Raw genomic sequence first — 22208 nt, 5'->3', positions numbered from 1 at the left:
CCGACCAATCGTGGGCGGGGCGTCGGGGGTGGGTGGGAGGGGCGTCAGGGGTGGGTGGGCGGGGCGTGGCCGGCGGCAGCCAATGAAGGGCGCGGCGATGGCGGCGCGCGCGGCGCTGTGCGTGGCGGGCGCCGCGCTCTCGCTGTACGCGCTGCACGTGGAGCGGGAGCACGCGCGCGACCCCTCCTACTGGGCGGCCTGTGACCTGGGGCCCGCCGTGTCCTGCACCCGCGTCTTCGGCTCCCGGTAACGGCAACGGGGCGGGGGGGGCGGACACGACAAACACACCGGGGACACGGCGGGGGAGTGGTGGGAGGGACCGGCGGGGGGGCGACCGGAACAGGGGGAGGGAGGAGCGACGGAGTACCGGAAGCGGAGGGGGGGCACCGGGAACCGGGAGGGTGTCGGGGAACCGGAGGGGGCACAACGGGGACCGGGGGGCTAGGGACAGCGGAACTGGCGGGGGGTGTGTCGGGGACCGCGCGGGGGGCACCGGGGAGCGGGGAGGGGTCGGGAAACCGGCGGGGGAGGACCGAAACCGTGGGAGGGAGGAGCCGGGGGGAGATAGTGGAAGCGGAGGGGAGACACCGGGCACCGTGGGGGGGGACACCGGAACCGGTGGGGGGGTTGTCGGGGACCGGAGGGGGGGGCACAGGGACCGGGGGGGCCACCGGGGAGGGGCGGGGGGAGCAAAGGAGCGGCGCCACGTGGCGGGGGGCGTGGCTTTACGGGGAGGGGGCGTGGCTTACAGAACAGGGCGGGGAGGGGGCGCATTGGGGTAATGGGAGGGGGCGTGGTTTTTGGGGGGAGGGGCTTTTGAGGGGGCGTGGTTTGGGCTGTTGTCTTTGGAAGGGGTTGCTGTGGGCGTGGCTGGGCGAGGGGGCGGGGCTTAGGGCTAGATACATTTAACGGGGGCGTGGCTTAGGGTTAGATGCACTTAAAGGGGAGGAGGCGTGGCTTAGGGAAGGGGCGTGGCTTATGGAAGGGGCGTGGCTTAGGCTTAGATGCCTTAAAAGGAATGGGGGCGTGGCTCGTGTGCCCCAATATGGGTGTGGGTTTGGGGGGGCGGGGGGTAGGGACGCGGCTTGGGATTGGGTGGCTGCGGGAGGAGGGGGGCGTGGCGTGGAGTCCCCGCCCCCCCCGCCGCGCCATATATGGTGATTTGTGGGCGTGTCCCTCCCCCCCGCAGGTGGGGCCGCGGGCTGGGGCTGGTGGAGCTGGCGCTGGGCAGGGACAGCCCGGCCAACGTCCCCAACGGCGCCGTGGGGGTCGTCTTCTACCTGCTGCAGGGGCTGCTGGGTACGGGGGGGGGGACGGGGGACATTGGGGGGGTCACTGGGGGACACAGGGAGGAGGGACTGGGGACATGGGGGGGCACTGGGCGGTATTGGTGACACTGGGGGCATTGGGGGCCATGAGGAGGGGGGCATGGGGGCATTGGGGGGCATGGGGAGGGGGGACTGGGGGGCACTGGGTGGTAATGGGGACATTGGGGGGGCACTGGGGACATTAGGGGACATTGGGGACACTGGGGCCACCGGGGGGCCATGAGGGGGGGCACTGGGGCCACCGGGGGGCCATTGAGGGGGGCACTGGGGCCATTAGAGGGGGCACTGGGGGGGGGGCACTGGGGCCATTAGAGGGGGCACTGGGGCCACCGGGGGGCCATGAGGGGGGGCACTGGGGACACTGGGGCCATTGGGGACACGGGGTGGGGGGCACTGGGGCCACCGGGGGGCCATTGAGGGGGACACTGGGGCCATTAGGGGCCATTGGGGACACTGGGGGGGCACTGGGGCCACGGGGGGGCCATGAGGGGGGGCACTGGGGCCACCGGGGGGCCATTGAGGGGGGCACTGGGGCCATTAGGGGCCATTGGGGACACCGGGGGGCCATCGAGGGGGGCACTGGGGCCATTAGAGGGGACACTGGGGCCATTGGGGCCCATTGGGGATGTTGGAGGGGGGCACTGGGGCCACCGGGGGGCCATGAGGGGGGGCTCTGGGGACATTAGAGGGGACACTGGGGCCATTAGGGACACCGGGGGGCCATTGAGGGGGGCACTGGGGCCATTAGAGGGGACACTGGGGGGGGGGGGCACTGGGGCCACCGGGGGGCCATAAGGGGGGGCACTGGGGCCATTAGAGGGGACACTGGGGACATTAGGGGCCATTGGGGCCATTAGGGGAGGCACTGGGGCCACCGGGGGGCCATTGAGGGGGGCACTGGGGCCATTAGGGGCCATTGGGGCACCGGGGGGCCATTGAGGGGGGCACTGGGGCTATTAGGGGCCATTGGGGACACTGAGGGGGCACTGGGGCCATTAGAGGGGACACTGGGGGGGGGGCACTGGGGCCACAGGGGGGCCATGAGGGGGGACACTGGGGCCATTAGGGGCCACTGGGGACGTTGGAGGGGGGCACTGGGGCCACCGGGGGGCCATGAGGGGGGGCTCTGGGGCCATTAGAGGGGACACTGGGGCCATTGGGGGCCATTGGGGCCATTAGGGGGGGCACTGGGGCCACCGGGGGGCCATTGAGGGGGGCACTGGGGCCATTAGGGGGGACACTGGGGCCATTAGGGGCCATTGGGGACACTGAGGGGGCACTGGGGCCATTAGAGGGGACACTGGGGGGGGGGGGGGCACTGGGGCCACAGGGGGGCCATGAGGGGGGGCTCTGGGGCCATTAGAGGGGACACTGGGGCCATTGGGGGCCATTTGGGCCATTAGGGGGGGCACTGGGGCCACCGGGGGGCCATTGAGGGGGGCACTGGGGCCATTAGGGGGGGCACTGGGACCACTGGGGGGCCATGAGGGGGGGACACTGGGGCCATTAGGGCCCATTGGGGACCCTGGGAGGGACTGGGGACGTGGGGGGGGATACGGCGGGGGACCCTGGGGACACATTGGGGACACCGGGGATGTGGCGGGGCCCCTGGGGACGTGGGGGGGGGACACCCTGGGGACGTGTTGGGGACGCTGTCCTTTTCCCCCCCACCCCCACAGGGGCCGTGCCGGGTCGGGGGGCGTCGGCGGTGCTGTTGGGGACCTCGGTGGCCTCGGCGCTGGCCTCGCTGTGGCTAGCGGGGGTGCTGGCCTTCGGCCTCCAGGACCTCTGCCTCGTCTGCCTCAGCACCTACCTCCTCAACGGCCTCCTCCTCGCCCTCAACTGGCGGCGCTGGCGGCGCCTCCCCCGTCCCAAAACCGCCTGAAACGCACCCAAAAAAAACCAAAAACCAAACCCCTCAGTGGGGGGGCGGGGGGGGGGGGGGGACACACCCTGGGGGTGGCCCTCCGTCTGTCCCCAAACATGGCAGGACCCCGGTGTCTCGCTGGGTGCTGTTGTGTCGTGTGTCCCCCCCCTCCCCCCCCCCAAACCCCGTTACCCCCCCACACTATGGGGGGTTCCAGGCATCTGGGACCCCTAGAAGGGACCCAGGTGTCTGGGACCCCCTTACACCCCCCCCATGAGGGACCCAAGTGTGGGGGGACCCCCTTACAGCCCCCCCCAATAAGGGACCCAGGCATGTGGGACCCCCCATGAGGGACCCAAGTGTGGGGGGACCCCTTTAAGGCTCCCCCATAAGGGACCCAGGCGTTGGGGACCCCCCCCCATGAGGGACCCAAGTTGGGGGGGGGGGGCCCTTGCAGCCCCCCAATAAGGGACCCAGGTGTCTGGGACCCCTTGATTGCCCCCTCACAAGGGGCCTGGGCGTTGGGGACCCCCCTCATGAGGGACCCAAGTAGGGGGGGACCCCCTTGCAGCCCCCCAATAAGGGACTCAGCCATTGGGGACCCCCCCTCATGAGGGGCCCAGGTATGGGGGGACCCCCTTGCAGCCCCCCAGTAAGGGACTCAGCCATTGGGGACCCCCCCCATGAGGGACCCAGGCCTCTGGGACCCCCTTCCCCTCCCCTAATAAGGCACCCAGTTCTCTGGGACCCCCCCCCATGAGGGACCCAAGTGCAGGGGGACCCCCTTGCAGCCCCCCAACAAGGGATCCAGGCCTCTGGGACCCCCCTATGAGGGCCCAGGTATGTGGGGAGCCCCTTACAGCCCCCCCAGTAAGGGGCCCAGGCATGTGGGTCCCCCTCATGAGGGACCCAAGTGCGAGGGGACCCACTTGCAGCCCCCCCGTAAGGGACCCGGGCCTCTGGGACCCCCTCACGAGGGAGCCAGGGATCTGGGGACCCCTTCCCCCCCCACCACCCCAAGCACCGGGGAGCCCCTCCCGAGGGCCCCAGCCGCCTGGGGGGGTTCCCCCCACACCCTTCCACCGACCCCCCACTAACGCACCGGCGGAGCAGGGCCCGGGGCCCTCCTGTCACCTCCCGGGACTCCATTTCCCGTCGGGCCTCGCAAAATGGCGCCGCCCCCTCCCACAAAATGGCGCCGGGGCCGTTCCCGCCCTTCGGCGCGGCGCGTGCGCAGTGCCCCGCCCCTCCCCGGTCGGGCCGAACCATTCTGAGGGGAGCGGGGGGGGGGTGGTGGCAGCGGACGGGGCCACGCTGAGGGGAGCCGGGGGGGGACTCGGACGCCTGGGTCCGCTGGCTGGTGAGTTGTGGGGGGGTCCCGGCCGGCTGGGTCCCTTTTTTGGGGGGAAACTGAGGGAAAATGGGAGTCCGGGATGCCTGAGTCTCCTCTTGGGGGGTGTCCCGGATGCATGTGTCCCCTTTTTGGGGGAAAACTGAGGAAAAAAGTGAGTTCGGGACGGCTTGGTCCCCTCTGGGGGGGGGTGGGAAATGGGGTCCCGGACCCCTGGGTCCCGGTTTTGTGGGAAAGTGAGGGAAAAAGGGAGTCCGGGACGGCTGGGTCCCCTCTGGCGGGGCGAGAAAGGGGGTCCCCGGCGCCTGGGTCCCGTTTTGGGGGGAAACTGAGGAAAAAAGGGAGTCCGGGACGGCTGGGTCCCCTCTGGAGGTGGTTTGGGGGGTGTCCCGGATGCCTGGGTCCCTTTTTTGGGGGGAAACAGGAAAAAAAGGGAGTCCAGGACAGCTGGGTGCTCTCTGGGTGGGTGGGAAAGGGGGTCCCAGACCCCTGGGTCCCGTTTTGGGGGGAAACTGAGGGGAAAAAGGGAGCCTGGGACGGCCGGGTCCCCTCTTGGTGGTTGTCCCGGACGCACGTGTCCCCTTTTTGGGGGGAAACTGAGGGAAAAAGGGAGTCCGGAACGTCTGGGTCCCCTCTTGGGGGTTGTCCCGGATGCATGTCCCCCCTTTTTGGGGGGAAACTGAGGGAAAAAGGGAGTCTGGGATGGCTGCGTCCCCTCTTGGGGGTTGGGAAAGGGGGTCCCGGACGCCTGGATCCTGTTTTTGGAGGAAACTGAGGAAAAAAGGGACTCTGGGATGGCTGGATCCCCAGTGAGACGTCGGTGGTGGCACCCATGGGGACATCTGTGGTGGAACCCATGGAGATATCAGTGGTGGCACCCATGGGGACGTAGGTGGTGGAACCCATGGGGACATCCATGGGGACACCCGTGGCCGTGATGGGACTCACGGGGACCTCCAACGTGACACCCCTGGCCATGGGGACCTCCAAGACGACACCCTTGGTGACGCCCCCGAGGATATGGGCATTGACACCCCCAGGGATGTCCCAGGTGACTCCCTTGGGGACCTCCAAGGTGGCACCCACCAGGACCTCCAGGACGCCTCCCGTGGGGACCTCGGTGATGCCACCCCCGGGGACGGCCTTGCCCTGCCCGCCTCCACCACCTCGGGGAGCCGCCACAAGTGTCCCCCCCGCGCCACCACCGGCCCCACCCTGGCCCCACCCACCGCCCCTGGAGGTGGTGGCCCCAGGTCCAGAGGTGCCACCAGCGCCATGGATGTGACCACCACCTCCGGAAGTGCCACCACCAGGTCCAGAGATGCCACCGCCATGACGGCTGCACCCACCACCTCCAGAGGTGCCACCGCCATGTCCGGAGGTGCCACCGCCACCAGGTCCAGAGGTGCCACCACCACCACGTCTGGAGGCACTGCCACCACGACAGATGCATCCAAAGCATCCGGAGATGCCACCACCGTGGTGGACACGTCCAAACCATCTCGAGGTGCCACCACCAAGTCCGGAGGTGCCACCTCCACCACGTCTGGAGCCACTGCCACCAAAACGGATGCATCCAAAGCATCTGGAGATGCCACCACCACCACGTCTGGAGATGCCACCACCACGGTGGCCACATCCAAACCATCTCAAGGTGCAACCGCCCGGTCCAGAGGCTCCACCACCACAAGGGCTGTATCCAAAGCATGTGGAGATGCCACCACCAGCATCGAGGGACGCATCCAAAGTATATGGAGATGCTGCCACCACGGTGGACACGTCCAAAGCATCTCGAGGTGCCACCACCCAGTCCGGAGATGCCACCAGCACCCAGTCCAGAGGTGCCACCACTACAAGGGCTGCGTCCGAAGCGTCTGGAGATGCCACCACCACCACGAGGGACGCATCCAAAGCATCCGGAGATGCCGCCATGCCTCTCCCGTGCCAAAAGAAGGGTGGGGCTTCCTGGGGGGGGTGGTTCCTCTTGTGGCCCCGCCCCTTTCCTCACCCCCTTCGGGTGTAAATGGGTAATAAAAGGCCAAGTCTCCGCCTCCGTCTCTCCCTGACCCTGCCCCCAACATGGACCCAGGCGTCCGGGCCGCGACCACTCACCAATTTGGGGGTTTCACCACCTTTATTTGTGTCCCACCCCCTCTGGCTCCCAGCCAATGGCGGCAGAGCAGTCCCACGGCTCAGCCAATCGCGTGGTGCCATCCACACCCCACCCTCCTGCCCGGCCAATGGTTGCTCAAGATCCGGGCCAATCCTCTGTCAGTATTTCCCCCCCCGCCCTTGCTATCGACCAATCCTATGACAGCCCTGCCCCACCCCATCATTCATAGTCAATCCCATGTTAGCCCCGCCCCCTCCCCTCAGCCAATCCCCTGCTAGGGTCCCTCGTCATCCAATCCCGTGTCAATCCCCACCCCCCCCAGCCCCACCCACCCCTCAGCCAATGGCGTCATGGAGTTGTCCATCCCCACCCCCCCGCCTCAGGGCGCCTGGGTCCCGGGGAGAGGCTCCGCCCCTCGGGGGTGCCCCACTATGGGGAGGTCCTCCGTGGGGTGCTCCACCTTGGGGTTCCTCTCCATGGGGTGCTCCACCTTGAGGTGCCCCACCACGGGGAGGTCTGCCACGGGGTTGTCCGCCTTGGGCTTCTTCTCCATGGGGTTCTCCACCTTGGGGTGCCCCAGCAGACGTGGGTGCCCCTTGGAGCTGCTGGTCTTGGGGTTCTCCTCCACGTTCTCCAACCCTTGGTGCCCCCCAAGTCTCTTGGGCTTTGGGTGCCCCTCCGATGCCTTCAAGCTTGGTTGACCCTCCGACGTCTCCAAGCCCTGTTGACCCTCAAAGCCTGGCTGACCCCCCATCACCTTCAAGCCTGGTTGACCCTCCAACATTTTCAACCTTGGTTGACCCTTCAAGCCTGGTTGACCCTCCGACATCTCCAAGTCCAGTTGACCCTCCAAGCCTGGTTGACCCTCCAACGCCTTCAAGCCTGGTTGACCTTCTAAGCCCTGTTGACCCTCCAGTGCCTTCAAGCCTGGTTGACCCTTCAAGCCTGGTTGACCCTCCAACACCTTCAAGCCTGGTTGACCCTCCAACGCCTTCAAGCCCTGTTGACCCTCCAAGCCTGGTTGAGCCTCTGACGTCTTCAAGCCTGGTTGAGCCTCCAACATCACCAGGCCCAGTTGACCCTCCAAGCCTGGTTGACCCCCCAATGCCTTCAAGCCTGGTTGACCCTCCAACGCCTTCAAGCCCTGTTGTCCCTCAAAGCCTGGTTGACCCTCCAACACCTTCAAGCCCTGTTGTCCCTCAAAGCCTGGTTGACCCTCCAACACCTTCAAGCCCTGTTGACCCTCAAAGCCTGGTTGACCCTCCAACACCTTCAAGCCCGGTTGACCCTCCAAGCCTGGCTGACCCTCCAAACCCGGTGGACCCACCACCGCCCCCGCGCCCTCCCCGGCCAGCGCCGCCCCTTGGGCCTCCTCCAGGTGGACCCTCTCGTGGGTGATGAGGTTGGAGCTCTGGCTGAAGCGGCGGCCGCAGCGGCTGCAGCCGTAGGGCCTCTCCCCGGTGTGCGTCCGCCGGTGCTGCTCCAGGTGGGCGCTGCGGACGAAAGCCCGGCCGCATTCCCCGCAGCCGTAAGGTTTCTCGCCGGTGTGGATGCGTTGGTGCCGCACCAAGGTGGAGCTCATGCCGAAGCTCTTGCCGCACTCGCCGCAGCGGTAGGGCCGCTCGCCGGCGTGGGTGCGGCGGTGGAGGGCCAGGTTGGAGCGGAGGGCGAAGGCTTGGCCGCACTCGCCGCAGGCGAAGGGCCGCTCCTCCCCGTGGGCCCGTTGGTGGCGGGCCAGCGCCGAGCGGAGCCCGAAAGCCCTCCCGCACTCGCCGCAACGGTGGGGCTGCAAGCCCAGGTGCAAGCGCCGGTGTTTGGCCAAGGTGGCCCCGTGGCCGAAACGTTTGCCGCACTCGCCGCAGGCGAAGGGTTTCTCGCCGCTGTGGCTGCGCTGGTGCTGGATGAGCTCGGAGCTCTGGACGAAGCCCTTGCCGCACTCGCCGCAGCGGAAGGGTTTCTCGCCGCCGTGGGTCTTGCCGTGCTTGAGGAGGTTGGCCCGTTGGGCGAAACTCTTGCCGCACTGGCCGCAGCGGTGGGGCCGCTCGCCGGTGTGGCTAGCTTGGTGTTGGAGGAGGTCGGAGCTGCGGTAGAAAGCTTTGCGGCACTGGCCGCAGGCGTAAGGCCGCTCGCCGGCGTGGGCCCGCCGGTGTTTGAGGAGGTTGGTGCTTTGGCTGAAGGTCTTGCCGCAGTCGGGGCAGGCGTAGGGGCGTTCGCCGGTGTGGACGCGGCGGTGCTGGGCCAGGTTGGAGCTCCAGCCGAAGGTTTTGCCGCAGTCGGGGCAGGCGTAGGGGCGCTCGCCGGTGTGGGTGCGGAGGTGCTGGGCCAGGTGGGAGCGTTGGGCGAAGGCTTTGCCGCAGTGGCCGCAGGCGTTGGGGCGTTCGCCCGTGTGGACGCGCCGGTGCCGCTCCAGCTTGGACCATTGGCCGAAGGATTTGCCGCAGTCGCTGCAGATGTAGGGGCGGGGGGCGGCCGGGGGGGCTGCGGGGAAGGGGGCGCGTCAGGAAGGGGGCGATGGGGCCCCCGACGCCTGAGTCCCCTACGGATGTGGGTCCCGAACCCCTGCGTCCCCTATAGATGTGGGTCCCCTATAGGTGTGGGTCCCGAACCCCTGGGACCCCTATAGATGTGGGTCCCCTACAGACGTGGGTCCTGAACCCCTGGGACCCCTATGGATGTGGGTCCCCTATAGATGTGGGTCCCGGACGCCTGGGTCCCCTATAGCTGTGGGTCCCCTACGGACGTGGGTCCTGAAGCCCTGAGTCCCCTATGGATGTGGGTCTCCTATAGATGTGGGTCCCCTACGGACGTGGGTCCTGAAGCCCTGGGACACCTATGGATGTGGGTCCCCTATAGATGTGGGTCCCAAACCCCTGCGTCCCCTATAGATGTGGGTCCTGAACCCCTGGGTCCCCTATGGATGTGGGTCCCCTATAGATGTGGGTCCCAAACCCCTGGGACCCCTATAGATGTGGGTCCCCTATAGATGGGGGTCCCGAACCCCTGTGACCCCTATGGATGTGGGTCCCCTATAGATGTGGGTCCCGGACACCTTGGTCCCCTATAGATATGGGTCCCAAACCCCTGCATCCCCTATAGATGTGGGTCCCAAACCCCTGCGTCCCCTATAGATGTGGGTCCTGAACCCCTGGGTCCCCTATGGATGTGGGTCCCCTATAGATGTGGGTCCCAAACCCCTGGGACCCCTATAGATGTGGGTCCCCTATAGATGGGGGTCCCGAACCCCTGTGACCCCTATGGATGTGGGTCCCCTATAGATGTGGGTCCCAAACCCCTGCATCCCCTATAGATGTGGGTCGCAAACCCCTGGGACCCTATGGATGTGGGTCCCCTCTAGATGCGGGTCCCAGACGCCTGGGTCCTCCCCAAACACCTGGGTCCCCTATAGATGTGGGTCCCAGACACCTTGGTCCCCTATAGCTGTGGGTCCCCTACAGACGTGGGTCCTGAACCCCTGGGACCCCTATGGATGTGGGTCCCCTATAGATGTGGGTCCCGGACGCCTGGGTCCCCTATAGATGTGGGTCCCCTACTGACATGGGTCCTGAAGCCCTGAGTCCCCTATGGATGTGGGTCCCCTATATATGTGGGTCCCAAACCCCTGCGTCCCCTATAGATGTGGGTCCTGAACCCCTGCGTCCCCTATAGATGTGGGTCCCCTACAGATGTGTGTCCTGAACCCCTGGGTCCCCTATAGATGTGGGTCCCCTATAAATGTGGGTCCCGGACACCTGAGTCCCCTATAGATGTGGGTCCTGAAACCCTGAGTCCCCTATAGATGTGGGTCCCCTACAGATGTGGGTCCTGAACCCCTGGGTCCCCTATAGATGTGGGGCCTGGCCACCTGGGTCCCCTATAGATGTGGGTTCTGGACGCCTGGGTCCCCTATAGATGTGGGTCCCGAACCCCTGCGTCCCCTATAGATGTGGGTCCCCTATAGATGTCAGTCCCAGACGCCTGGGTCCTCCCCGAACGCCTGGGTCCCCTATAGATGTGGGTCCCGGACGCCTGGGTCCCCTATGGATGTGGGTCCCGAACCCCTGCGTCCCCTATAGATGTGGGTCCCCTATAGATGTCAGTCCCAGACGGCTGGGTCCTCCCCGAACGCCTGGGTCCCCTATAGATGTGGGTCCCAGACCCCGGTGTCGCCTATAGATGTGGGTCCCGGATGCCTGGGTCCCCTATAGATGTGGGTCCCGGGCACCGGGGTCCCCTATAGATGTGGGTCCCGGCCGTCGGGGTCCCCCCGGGCTCTCACCTGCCGCCGGCTCCTCGGGGGGCGTCTCCTCAGCGGCTCCGGCCGGGGCCTCCGTGGGGCAGCCTGAAGGTGGGGGGGGGGGCAAACGGACATGTCAGGGGGCCCCGGCGTCCGGGACCCACATCTATAGGGGACCCCGGTGCCCGGGACCCACATCTATAGGGCGCTCAGGCATCCGGGACCCACATCTATAGGGGACTCGGGCAGCCGGGACTTACCTGTGGGGCCGGGGCTGGCCTGCATCGCCACGGGGTGGGGGTCGCTGTGGGTCCCGGACGCCTGGGCCCCCTATAGATGTGGGTCCCGGGTCCCCTATAGATGTGGGTCCCGGCTCCCCACAACCGGCTGATGCGAAGAAGGGGGGGCGTGGCTTATTGCTGTCCACGCCCACCCTGACGTCACTTCCTTTCCGCGCCGCCACGCCCTCCCCATAGCAACAAACGGGGGGGGGGGGGAGAAAGGGGTGGGGGCGTGGCCCCTCCGCTAAGCCCCGCCCTCCCCTCATCGCGCGCGCGGGGATTGGCCGGCGGGAGAAAGGGAGGCGTGGTTTTGGAGGGCGGCGGCGCTGATTGGTCGTCGGCGGGGAAGGGGCGGGGCCGGGCGGTGCCACATCCGGGTCCCGGCGGGGAGCAGAGCGAGAGGCGGCGGCGGCGGCGGCGGGGAGGGGGGGGGGAAGGTGAGTGGGGGCCCCCGGGATGGGGGGGGGAGGAGGCGGGGGGCGTCGCCATGGCAACCGCCCCATCGCCATGGCAACCGCCCCATCGCCATCGTCCCGACGGGCCTGGGCCGCCGTGGGGTGGAGGTTGGGGGGCGCCCGGATTCCTGGGTCCCCCTGGGATATGTGGGGCACGGACGCCTCGGTCCCCGGGATATGTGGGTCCCTGAGACGTGGGGGTCCCCCGGGATATGTGGGTCCCTGGGATGTGTGGGGCACGGACGCCTGGGTCCCCCGGGATATGTGGGTCCATGGGGCGTGTGGGTCCTGGATGCCTGGGTCCATGGGATATGTGGGTCCCCGGGATCTGTGGGTCCATGGGGCATGTGGGTCCCGGACACCTGGGTCCCCTGGGATGTGTGGGTCCCTGGGATGTGTGGGTCCTGGATGCCTGGGTCCCCCAGGATCTGTGGGTCCCCCGGGACGTGTGGGTCCCTGGGATGTGTGGGTCACTGGCATGTGTGGGTCTTGGACACCTGGGTCCCCCAGGATGTGTGGGTCCCCGGGACATGTGGGTCCCAGAGACTGGGGTCCCCAGGACGTGTGGGTCGCCGTGATGTGTGGGTCCCCTGGGACGTGTGGGTCACTGGGACGTGTGGGTCCCCGGGATGTGTGGGTCCCAGAGACTGGGGTCCCTGGGATGTGTGGGTCCCCAGGATGTGTGGGTCCCCCGGGATATGTGGGTCGCCGGGATGTGTGGGTCCCTGGGACGTGTGTGTCCCCAGGATCTGTGGGTCCTTGGGGATATGTGGGTCCCCTGGGATGTGTGGGTCCCGGATGCCTGGGTCGCCAGGACGTGTGGGTCACCAGGACGTGTGGGTCCCTGGGGCATGTGGGTCCCTGGGGCATGTGGGTCCCCGGGACGTGTGGGTCCCCGGGACGTGTGGGTCGCCGGGATGTGTGGGTTGCCGCGATGTGTGGATCCCCTGGGACATGTGGGTCCCCGGGACATGTGGGTCCCGGATGCCTGGGTCCCCTGGGATATGTGGGTCCCTGGAACGTGTGGGTCACCGGGACATGTGGGTCCCGGATGCCTGGGTCCCCGGAACGTGTGGGTCCCCAGGACGTGTGGGTCCCCAGGACGTGTGGGTCCCCTGGGACGTGTGGGTCCGGGGGACGTGTGGGTCCCCAGGACGTGTGGGTCACCAGGATGTGTGGGTCCCCAGGACGTGTGGGTCCCCTGGGACGTGTGGGTCCGGGGGACGTGTGGGTCCCCGGAACGTGTGGGTCCCCAGGACGTGTGGGTCACCAGGATGTGTGGGTCCCCTGGGACGTGTGGGTCCCCGGAACGTGTGGGTCCCCTGGGATATGTGGGTCCCCTGGGACGTCTGGGTCCGGGGGACGTGTGGGTCACCGTGATGTGTGGATCCCCTGGGACGTGTGGGTCCCGGAGGCCGGTCTCCCCAGGCCCGTGTCCCGCCGCAGGTGCCATGGCGGAGGCAGAGGCGGAGGCCGTGGGGCGCCGCCCCCCCCCGGGGCGGGGTTCGGGGGCCGGGGGGGGTCCCCTGGCCCTGCTGAAGGCTCGGGCGCTGGACGTCACCTTCGAGGTGGGGGACGAGTACGAGGTCATCGAGACCATCGGCACCGGCGCCTACGGAGTCGTCAGCTCCGCCCGCCGCCGCGACACCGGTCAGACCCCCGGCGCCCCACGGAGGGGTCCCCTGGGCTGGGGGGGGGGGGAGCCGGGGTCCCCTTGGGTGGGAGATTCGGGGTCCCCTGAACAGCTGGGTCCCTTTGGGTGGGGTGTCCTGGGTGCCTGGGTTCCCTTGGGTGGGAGATTCGGGGTCCCCCAGACACCTGGATCCCTTGGGTGGGAGACTCGGGGGTCCCATGGACACCTGGGTCCCTTTGGGTGGGGGTCCCCTGAACACCTGGGTCCCTTGGGTGGGGGGTCCCAGGTGCCTGGGTCCCCTTGGGTGGGAGATTTGGGGTCCCCCAGACACCTGGATCCCTTGGGTGGGAGACTCGGGGGTCCCATGGACACCTGGGTCCCTTTGGGTGGGGGTCCCCTGAACACCTGGGTCCCTTGGGTGGGGGGTCCCAGGTGCCTGGGTCCCCTTGGGTGGGAGATTCGGGGTCCCCCAGACACCTGGATCCCCTTGGGTGGGAGACTCGGGGGTCCTGGACATCTGGGTTCCCTTGGGTGGGGGTCCCGGCCATCTGGGTCCCTTGGGTGGCGGGTCCTGGGTGCCTGGGCCCCCTTGGGTGGGAGACTTGGGGGTCCCCTGGACACCTGGGTCCCCTTGGGTTGGAGATTCGGGGATCCCTTGGACACCCGGGTCCCTTGGGTGGGGGTCCTGGCCATCTGGGTCCCTTAGGTGGGGGGTCCTGGGTGCCTGGGTCCCCTTGGGTGGGAGACTCGGGGGTCCCATGGACACCTGGGTCTCCTTGGGTGTGGGGTCCCGGACGTCTGTGTCCCTTTGGGTGGGAGATTTGGGGTCCCCTGAACACCTGGGTCCCTTTGGGTGGGGGGTCCTGGGTGCCTCGGTCCCCTTGGGTGGGAGATTTGGGGTCCCCTGAACACCTGGGTCCCCTTGGGTGGGGGTCCTGGCCATCTGGGTCCCTTGGGTGGGGGGTCCCAGGTGTCTGGGTGCCCTTGGGTGGGAGACTCGGGGGTCCCATGGACACCTGGGTCTCCTTGGGTGTGGGGTCCCGGACATCTGTGTCCCTTTGGGTGGGAGATTTGGGGTCCCCTGAACACCTGGGTCCCTTTGGGTGGGGGGTCCTGGGTGCCTCGGTCCCCTTGGGTGGGAGATTTGGGGTCCCATGGACACCCGGGTCCCCTTGGGTGGGGGGTCCCGGCCATCTGGGTCCCTTGGGTGGGGGGTCCCGGGAGCCTGGGTCCCCTTGGGTGGGAGATTCGGGGTCCCTTGGACACCCGGGTCCCCTTGGGTGGGGGGTCCCGGGTGCCTGGGTCCCTTTGAGGACCCCCGCGCCCCCCAACGGCAGGCCAGCAGGTGGCCATCAAGAAGATCCCCAACGCCTTCGATGTGGTGACCAACGCCAAGCGGACGCTGCGGGAGCTGAAGATCCTCAAGCACTTCAAGCACGACAACATCATCGGCATCAAGGACATCCTCAAACCCACCGTCCCCTACGGCGAGTTCCGCTCCGTGTGCGTGCCCCATGGGCGCCTGGGGGTCCCATCCCCCCCCCTGCCCCGGGGTCCCCCCGGCTGCCTGGGTCCCTCGGGTGGTGGTGGGCCCCATAGAAACATCTCCATCCCCTCTTGGGTGATCCTGGGGGACAGGAGAACACGTGGGATGGAGCCCACCTGGTCATCTGGGTCCATCGAGTGGTGGTGGGCCCCATAGAAACATCTCCATCCCCTTCTGGGGGGTAGGAGAACACGTGGGATGGAGCCCACCTGGTCATCTGGGTCCATGGGGTGGTGGTGGGCCCCATAGAAACATCTCCATCCGCTTCTGGGGGGCAGGAGAACACGTGGGATGGAGCCCACCTGGTCATCTGGGTCCATCAGGTGGTGGCGGGGCCCATAGGGCCATCTCCATCCCCTTATGGGGGGCAGGAGAGCTCATGGGATGAAGCCCACCCAACCAGTTGAGGATACTGGGGGAGTGGTGGGCCCCACAGAAACATCTCCATCCGCTTCTGGGGGGCAGGAGAACATGTGGGATGGAGCCCACCTGGTCATCTGTGTCCATCGGGGGGTGGTGGGCCCCATAGAAACATCTCCATCCCCTCTTGGGTGATCCTGGGGGACAGGAGAACACGTGGGATGGAGCCCACCTGGTCATCTGGGTCCATGGGGTGGTGGTGGGCCCCATAGAAACATCTCCATCCCCTTCTGGGAGGCAGGAGAACGCGTGGGATGGAGCCCACCTGGGTCCATCGGGGGGTGGCGGGTCCCATAGGGCCCTCTCCAACCCTTTCTGGATGTGTCCCGCTCCCCCCCCCACTCCCCCCTTTCTTTTTCTCGCCGGCAGCTACGTGGTGTTGGACCTGATGGAGAGCGACCTCCACCAGATCATCCACTCGGCGCAACCCCTGACGCTGGAGCACGTCCGGTACTTCCTCTACCAGCTCCTGCGGGGCCTCAAGTACATCCACTCGGCCAACGTCCTCCACCGCGACCTCAAACCCAGCAACCTTTTGGTCAACGAGAACTGCGAGCTCAAAATCGGCGATTTCGGCATGGCTCGAGGTTTAGGCGCCGACCCCCGACACGCCAAAGCTTTCCTCACCGAATACGTGGCCACCCGCTGGTACCGAGCGCCGGAGCTTCTCCTCTCCCTCCACCGTTACACCCGCGCCATCGACATGTGGTCGGTGGGTTGCATCTTCGCCGAGATGTTGGGCCGGCGGCAACTCTTCCCCGGCAGGAACTACGTCCACCAGCTCCAGCTCATCATGGCCGTCTTGGGGACGCCGCCGGCCGCCGTCATGGCGGCCATCGGCGCCGAACGGGTGCGGGCCTACGTGCAGAGTTTGCCGCCTCGACCGGCGGTGCCTTGGGAGAGCCTTTTCGGCGACGCCGAACCGGCGGCTTTGGCGCTTTTGGGCCGTATGTTGCGTTTCGACCCCCGGGAACGGGTGGGGGTGGCCGAGGCCTTGCGTCACCCCTTTTTGGCCAAATACCACGATCCCGAGGACGAGCCCGACTGCGTCCCCGCCTTCGACTTCGCCTTCGACCGCCGGGTGCTCACCAAGGAGGAGATCAAGGCGGCCATCGTGGCCGAGATCGCCGACTTCCACGCCCGCCGCGACGGCATCCGGCGGCAAATCGCCTTCGCCCCGGCCGGCGGGGCCGAAAACGTCGCCAACGGGGCCGGTGGTGGCGGCACCGCAGCCAACGGCGCCATGGCCGACGTTAACGTGCCCCTGGGCGACATCCACGCGGCCAACGCTGGCGTCACCGCGGCCGACGCCGGCGTCAACGTGGCCAACGTCAACGTGGCCAACTCCGGTGTGGCCGTGGTCGACGTCAACATGGGCAACGTCGGCGTGGGCAACTCCGGCGTCGGCGCGGCCAACGCCGGCGTCACCTTGGCCAACGTCGATATCAACATGGCCAACGCCGCCATGGCCACCATGGGCACCGCCATGACCAACAGCAACGTCAATGTGGCCAACGCCGCCATGGCCAATGTCACCGCGCCCAATGTCACCGCGGCCAATGCCACGGTGGCCGGCGTCGGCCCCGCCTGGCCCTGCGCCGACGTGGACATGCCGAGCCCCGGCCCCGCCCCGGCCCCCGACTGCCCAATGGACTCTCCCCGGGTGAAGGCGGAGCCGGGCGCCCCCGCCGTGCCCAAGAGGGACGGGGCCATCTCTGACGACACCAAGGCCGCCCTCAAGGCCGCGCTGCTCAAGTCGGCCATGAGGAACAAGAGCAAAGGTGTGGGGCGCCCGGACACCCGGGTCTCCTGAGGGGCGATGGGTGGGGTCGGGGCTCCATCCTTGGTCTCCTGGCTCCCAGGGGTTGGTTGGGGTTGGGTTGGGTTGGGTTGGTGGCTCCATCCCTGGTCTCCTGGCTCCCAGGGGTTGGTTGTGGTTGGGTTGCGGTTGAGTTTGGTTGGGTTTGGTTGGGTTGGGTTGAGTTGGTGGCTCCATCCCTGGTCTCCTGGCTCCCAGGGGTTGTGGTTGGGTTGTGGTTGGGTTGGGTTTGGTTGGGTTTGGTTGGGTTGGTGGCTCCATCCGTGGTCTCCTGGCTCCCAGGGGTTGGTTGTGGTTGGGTTGTGGTTGGGTTTGGTTGGGTTGGTGGCTCCATCCTTGGTCTCCTGGCTCCGAGGGGTTGGTTGTGGTTGGGTTGTGGTTGGGTTGGCTTGGTGGCTCCGTCCCTGGTCTTCTGTGTCCCAGGAGTTGGGTTGGGTTGGGTTGTGGTTGGGCTATGGTTGGGTTTGGTTGGGTTGGTGGCTCCACCCCTGGTCTCCTGGCTCCCAAGAGTTGGTTGTGGTTGGGTTGCGGTTGGGTTTGGTTGGGTTTGGTTGAGTTGGTGGCTCCATCAGTGGTCTCCTGGCTCCCAGGGGTTGGGTTTGGTTGGGTTGGGTTGAGTTGGTGGCTCCATCCCTGGTCTCCTGGCTCCCAGGGCTTGGTTGGGGTTGGGTTTGGTTGGGTTTGGTTGAGTTGGTGGCTCCATCAGTGGTCTCCTGGCTCCCAGGGGTTGGTTGGGGTTGGGTTTGGTTGGGTTTGGTTGAGTTGGTGGCTCCGTCCGTGGTCTCCTGGGTCCCAGGGGTTGGGTTGGGTTGTGGTTGGGTTGAGTTGGTGGCTCCATTCTTGGTCTTCTGTGTCCCAAGAGTTGGGTTTGGTTGAGTTGGGTTGGGTTGAGTTGGGTTGGGTTGAGTTGGGTTTGGTTGAGTTGCGTTGAGTTGGGTTGGGTTTGGTTGGGTTGGGTTTGGTTGGGTTGGGTTTGGTTGAGTTGCGTTGAGTTGGGTTGGGTTGAGTTGGGTTGGGTTGGGTTGGGTTGAGTTGGTGGCTCCATCCCTGGTCTCTTGGCTCCCAGGGGTTGGTTGGGGTTGGGTTTGGTTGGGTTTGGTTGAGTTGGTGGCTCCATCCTTGGTCTCCTGGCTCCGAGGGGTTGGTTGTGGTTGGGTTGTGGTTGGGTTGGCTTGGTGGCTCCGTCCCTGGTCTTCTGTGTCCCAGGAGTTGGGTTGGGTTGGGTTGTGGTTGGGCTATGGTTGGGTTTGGTTGGGTTGGTGGCTCCACCCCTGGTCTCCTGGCTCCCAAGAGTTGGTTGTGGTTGGGTTGCGGTTGGGTTTGGTTGGGTTTGGTTGAGTTGGTGGCTCCATCCGTGGTCTCCTGGGTCCCAGGGGTTGGGTTGGGTTGTGGTTGGGTTGACTTGGTGGCTCCATTCTTGGTCTTCTGTGTCCCAAGAGTTGGGTTTGGTTGGGTTGGGTTGGGTTGAGTTGGGTTTGGTTGAGTTGGGTTGGGTTTGGTTGAGTTGGGTTGGGTTTGGTTGGGTTGGGTTGAGTTGGGTTGAGTTGGGTTGGGTTGAGTTGGGTTGAGTTGGGTTTGGTTGAGTTGCGTTGAGTTGGGTTGGGTTGGGTTGAGTTGGGTTGGGTTGAGTTGGGTTGGGTTGAGTTGGGTTGGGTTGGTGGCTCCATCCCTGGTCTCCCATGACCCCACAGAGCCACCCTGCGCGGCCCCGGAGGCGCCAGAGGGCCGTAAGCCGGTGACGGCGGCGGAACGGCAGCGGGAACGGGAAGAGAAGCGCCGGCGGCGACAGGAACGGGCCAAAGAACGGGAGAAGAAACAGCGGGAACGGGAACGACGCGAACCCCGGGGCCGGGGCGAGGGTCTCCGAGGCCTCGTCCTCACCGACGACGACCGCCACCTCCTGGAGCGTTGGACCAAGATGCGGGACGGGGCCCCACCTCGCCCCCCGCCCCCTCCCCGACCCCCCGACCCCCCTCCCCCTTGTCCCCCGCCTTGCGGGGCTCCCCCCGAAACTTGGCCGGGCCCCGAGGTTTGGACGGAACCTCCCGCCGCCCCCCTCCCGGCGGACCCCGACGTGGCCACCGTCACCCAACAGCTCTCCAAGTCACAGGTGAGGGTCCCGGCTGTCCCATCCTGGCCGTGGGTGACCGGGTTTGGCCACCACGGTGACCGTCATCGTTATCATGGTGCCCACAGGTGGAGGACTTGCTGCCCCCCGTCTTCTCGGTGACCCCCAAGGGGAGCGGGGCCGGCTATGGGGTGGGCTTCGACCTGGAGGAGTTCCTCAGCCAATCCTTGGACATGGTGGGGGACACCAAGGAGAGGTGAGAAGGCTGGGGGGTGGGGGGGACACGATGACCCAGATGGGGTGGGGTGGGGACCCAGACGTTTGGGGCGGGGACCCGGGTGCCCCCTCTCCCCACGGCGTCCTTCTCCTTGGTGGTCCCCAAGCATCCTCGGGGTGGGGGGCGGGGAGGAAAAGGTGGGGGGACGCAGGCGGCCGGGAGGGGACGCGACCATCTGGGGCTGAGGACACGTGTGTGTCCCCCTCCCCGACCCCCGACCCCTGACCCCCGACCCCTTCCCCCCCCCCTGCCCCCCCCCAGCCAAGGCGATTCGGCGCCGCTCTCGGCATCGCTGTTGGCCGATTGGCTGGAGGTCCATCGCCTCAGCCCCGCCGCCCTCGAGAGCCTCCAGCGGGACCTCCAGCTCGGCTCCCCCATGCTCCTCGCCGACGACCTCCCCGACCCCTAACGTGTGGGTCCCAGGTAGCCGAGACCCCCCACCCCCAGCCCCACCCACTCCCCCCCCCTCGATGGTGCCTTGGCCCCACCTTCGGCGCCCGATTAAATTTGTAAAGAAACGACGACCCCCGTTTTCATCCCGCCTGGGCCCCGGCTCCTTGGGGACCTATAGGAGAGGGGTGGGGGGGGGGACGGACATGACACACCTTGTGTGGGGCTCGGGGGGGGGGCTGTACGGACCTATAGGGAGCCCTATGGGGGACGGACGGGCTCTATGAGGTTGTACAAGACCCTATGGATCTATAGGGGCTGTGGGGAACGGCTATGGGGAGCTGATGGGGTCTACCGGGTTACGTGGGGCGACGAAGCTATAGGGGCTGGGGGAGACTACGGGGCCGGCAGGGTCCTGTGCCTGCCGTATGGGGCTATGTGGGGCTATGTGGGGCAGGAACGGCGTTTTAGGCAACGATGTGGGGCTACAAGGAGCTATATGGGGCTGTAAGTAGCGGTACAGGCGCGGGCGCTCTTACCTATAAGGGTTTGGTAGCGTATAGGGCAGTAAGGGGGCTGGGAAGGGCTATAGGGCCTTGGCAGGACCTTATGGGCGCTATAGGGAGCTGCGGGGACCCATAGGTGCCCCCCTGGGACCGAGGAGAGTTCGGGACGTCGAGGTATAGACACCCCGGGGCTACCGCGGGTGGGCTGCAGGGGGCCGCTTAGGGGCTATAGGGAGCTCTAGGGTCGCCGGGGAAGCTATAGGGACCCCCGCGGTCACTTAGGGGGGTTGTAGGGACCGTATAGGAGCTGTAGGGACCCCCCCCCCGCCCCACGCCCCCCACAACCCCGTCGCCGGGAGGAGGAAGGAAGGAGGCGGAGGCGGGTGCGTTTGTGGCATGGGTTTCGTAGCAAATACATCACAGAAGACCACGAGGGGACGATACAGAGCTCGGGGGGGGGGGGGGGAGGGGGCGGGGGGACCCCCCCCGGACCCCCCTCCGCGGTGCAGGGTTTCGGGGGGGACGGGGGCGGGGGGGACGCAGGGTGGGGGCGCGGCGGCGGCGGCAGCGGCGGCGCTGGGGCGGCCCCCACGGGGCGGGAAATCTAAGTGGGGGGTGGTTCCTCGGCCGGGGGAGGGGAGGGGGAGGCGGGGCGGGGGGGGGGGGGGGGCGCGTGCGGTGGGGGAGGGGGGGGCGGGGTAGGTGGGGGGTGGTTGGCGGGGGGGTCGTTGGTGGGACAGTTGGGTCGTTGATGGGACAGTTGGGTCGTTGACGGGACATTTGGGTCGTTGACGGGACATTTGGGTCGTTGACGGGACAATTGGGTCGTTGGTGGGACGGTTGGGTCGTTGGTGGGACAATTGGGTCGTTGGTGGGACAATTGGGTCGTTGGTGGGACAATTGGGTCGTTGATGGGACGGTTGGGTCGTTGATGGGACAATTGGGTCGTTGGTGGGACGGTTGGGTCGTTGGTGGGACAATTGGGTTGTTGAGGGGACGGTTGGGTCGTTGGTGGGACAATTGGGTCGTTAAGGGGACGGTTGGGTCATTGGTGGGACAGTTGGGTCGCATTGCTTGGGGCGTCGGTGCGATGGTTGGCTCAGCGGTTGGCTCAGCGGTGGGACGGTTGGGTGGGTGAGATGGTTGGGTCGGTGGTGGGACGGTTGGGTCATTGGTGGGGTCGGTGGTGGGACGGTTGGGTCGGTGGTGAGACAGTTGGGTCATTGCTTGGGGCGTTGGTGGGACGGATGGGTCGTTGGTGAGATGGTTGGGTCGGTGGTGGGACAGTTGGGTCGGTGGTGGGACAGTTGGGTCATTGGTTGGGTCAGTGGTGGGACGGTTGGGTCGTTGGTGGGATGGTTGAGTCATTGGATGGATCGTTGGTGGGACGGTTGGGTCGTTGGTGAGATGGTTGGGTCGTTGGTGGGGTCGGTGGTGGGGTCGGTGGTGGGACGGTTGGGTCGGTGGTGGGACAGTTGGGTCGTTGGTTGGGGCGTTGGTGGGACGGATGGGTCGGTGGTGAGATGGTTGGGTCATCGGTTGGGGCGTTGGTGGGACGGGTGGGTCATTGAGGGGGTGGTTGGTCATTGGTGGGATGGGTTATTGAGGGGGTGGGTGGGTCGGTGGTGGGACGGTTGGGTCATTGGTGAGATGGTTGGGTCGTTGGTGAGATGGTTGGGTCGTTGAGTGGACAGTTGGGTCAATGGTGGGACGGTTGGGGTGTTGGTGGGGAGGTTGGGTCATCGGTTGGGTCGGCGGTGGGACGGTTGGGTCGTTGATGGTGTCGGTGGTGGGACAGTTGGGTCGTTGGTGGGATGGGTGGGTCGTTGAGTGGACAGTTGGGTCATTGGTGGGACGGTTGGGTCGTTGATGGGGTCGGTGGTGGGACGGTTGGGTCATTGGTGGGATGGTTGGGTCAGT

General features: G+C 66.9%; 3 protein-coding genes across 6 annotated transcripts; 2 read left to right on the top strand and 1 right to left on the bottom strand.

Annotated features, from left to right (window-relative positions):
- The first annotated feature begins 3 nt into the window (after positions 1 to 3).
- Positions 4 to 6594, top strand: VKORC1 (vitamin K epoxide reductase complex subunit 1). Its single transcript, XM_074567973.1, has 3 exons — positions 4 to 246; positions 1190 to 1299; positions 3008 to 6594. Exons 1-3 carry the CDS (start codon positions 83 to 85, stop codon positions 3211 to 3213), a joined length of 480 nt encoding a protein of 159 aa, XP_074424074.1. The 5' UTR covers positions 4 to 82; the 3' UTR covers positions 3214 to 6594.
- A 75-nt stretch (positions 6595 to 6669) lies between these two features.
- Positions 6670 to 11328, bottom strand: LOC141735302 (uncharacterized). Of its 3 annotated transcripts, XM_074567917.1 has the most exons (4): positions 11154 to 11307; positions 10936 to 10998; positions 7885 to 9137; positions 7002 to 7767 (listed from the first exon to the last, which is right to left on the bottom strand). In XM_074567917.1, exons 1-4 carry the CDS (start codon positions 11176 to 11178, stop codon positions 7039 to 7041), a joined length of 2070 nt encoding a protein of 689 aa, XP_074424018.1. In that variant the 5' UTR covers positions 11179 to 11307; the 3' UTR covers positions 7002 to 7038. The 3 variants fall into 3 exon arrangements, with proteins under 3 accessions (XP_074424016.1, XP_074424017.1, XP_074424018.1); XM_074567915.1 differs by having other exon boundaries at positions 6670 to 9137; XM_074567916.1 differs by lacking the exon at positions 10936 to 10998 and having other exon boundaries at positions 6670 to 9137; positions 11154 to 11328.
- A 216-nt stretch (positions 11329 to 11544) lies between these two features.
- LOC141735301 (mitogen-activated protein kinase 7-like) lies at positions 11545 to 19910 on the top strand. Of its 2 annotated transcripts, XM_074567914.1 has the most exons (7): positions 11545 to 11611; positions 13076 to 13279; positions 14600 to 14765; positions 15598 to 17009; positions 18739 to 19157; positions 19244 to 19371; positions 19654 to 19910. In XM_074567914.1, exons 2-7 carry the CDS (start codon positions 13081 to 13083, stop codon positions 19799 to 19801), a joined length of 2472 nt encoding a protein of 823 aa, XP_074424015.1. In that variant the 5' UTR covers positions 11545 to 11611; positions 13076 to 13080; the 3' UTR covers positions 19802 to 19910. The 2 variants fall into 2 exon arrangements, with proteins under 2 accessions (XP_074424015.1, XP_074424014.1); XM_074567913.1 differs by lacking the exons at positions 11545 to 11611; positions 18739 to 19157; positions 19244 to 19371; positions 19654 to 19910 and having other exon boundaries at positions 11636 to 13279; positions 15598 to 16627.
- The last annotated feature ends 2298 nt before the right edge of the window (positions 19911 to 22208 follow it).

Source organism: Larus michahellis, chromosome 30, assembly GCF_964199755.1.
Source record: "Larus michahellis chromosome 30, bLarMic1.1, whole genome shotgun sequence".
In the NCBI taxonomy this organism is placed as follows: domain Eukaryota; kingdom Metazoa; phylum Chordata; class Aves; order Charadriiformes; family Laridae; genus Larus; species Larus michahellis.
This window is presented reverse-complemented; position numbering and strand designations above follow the sequence as displayed.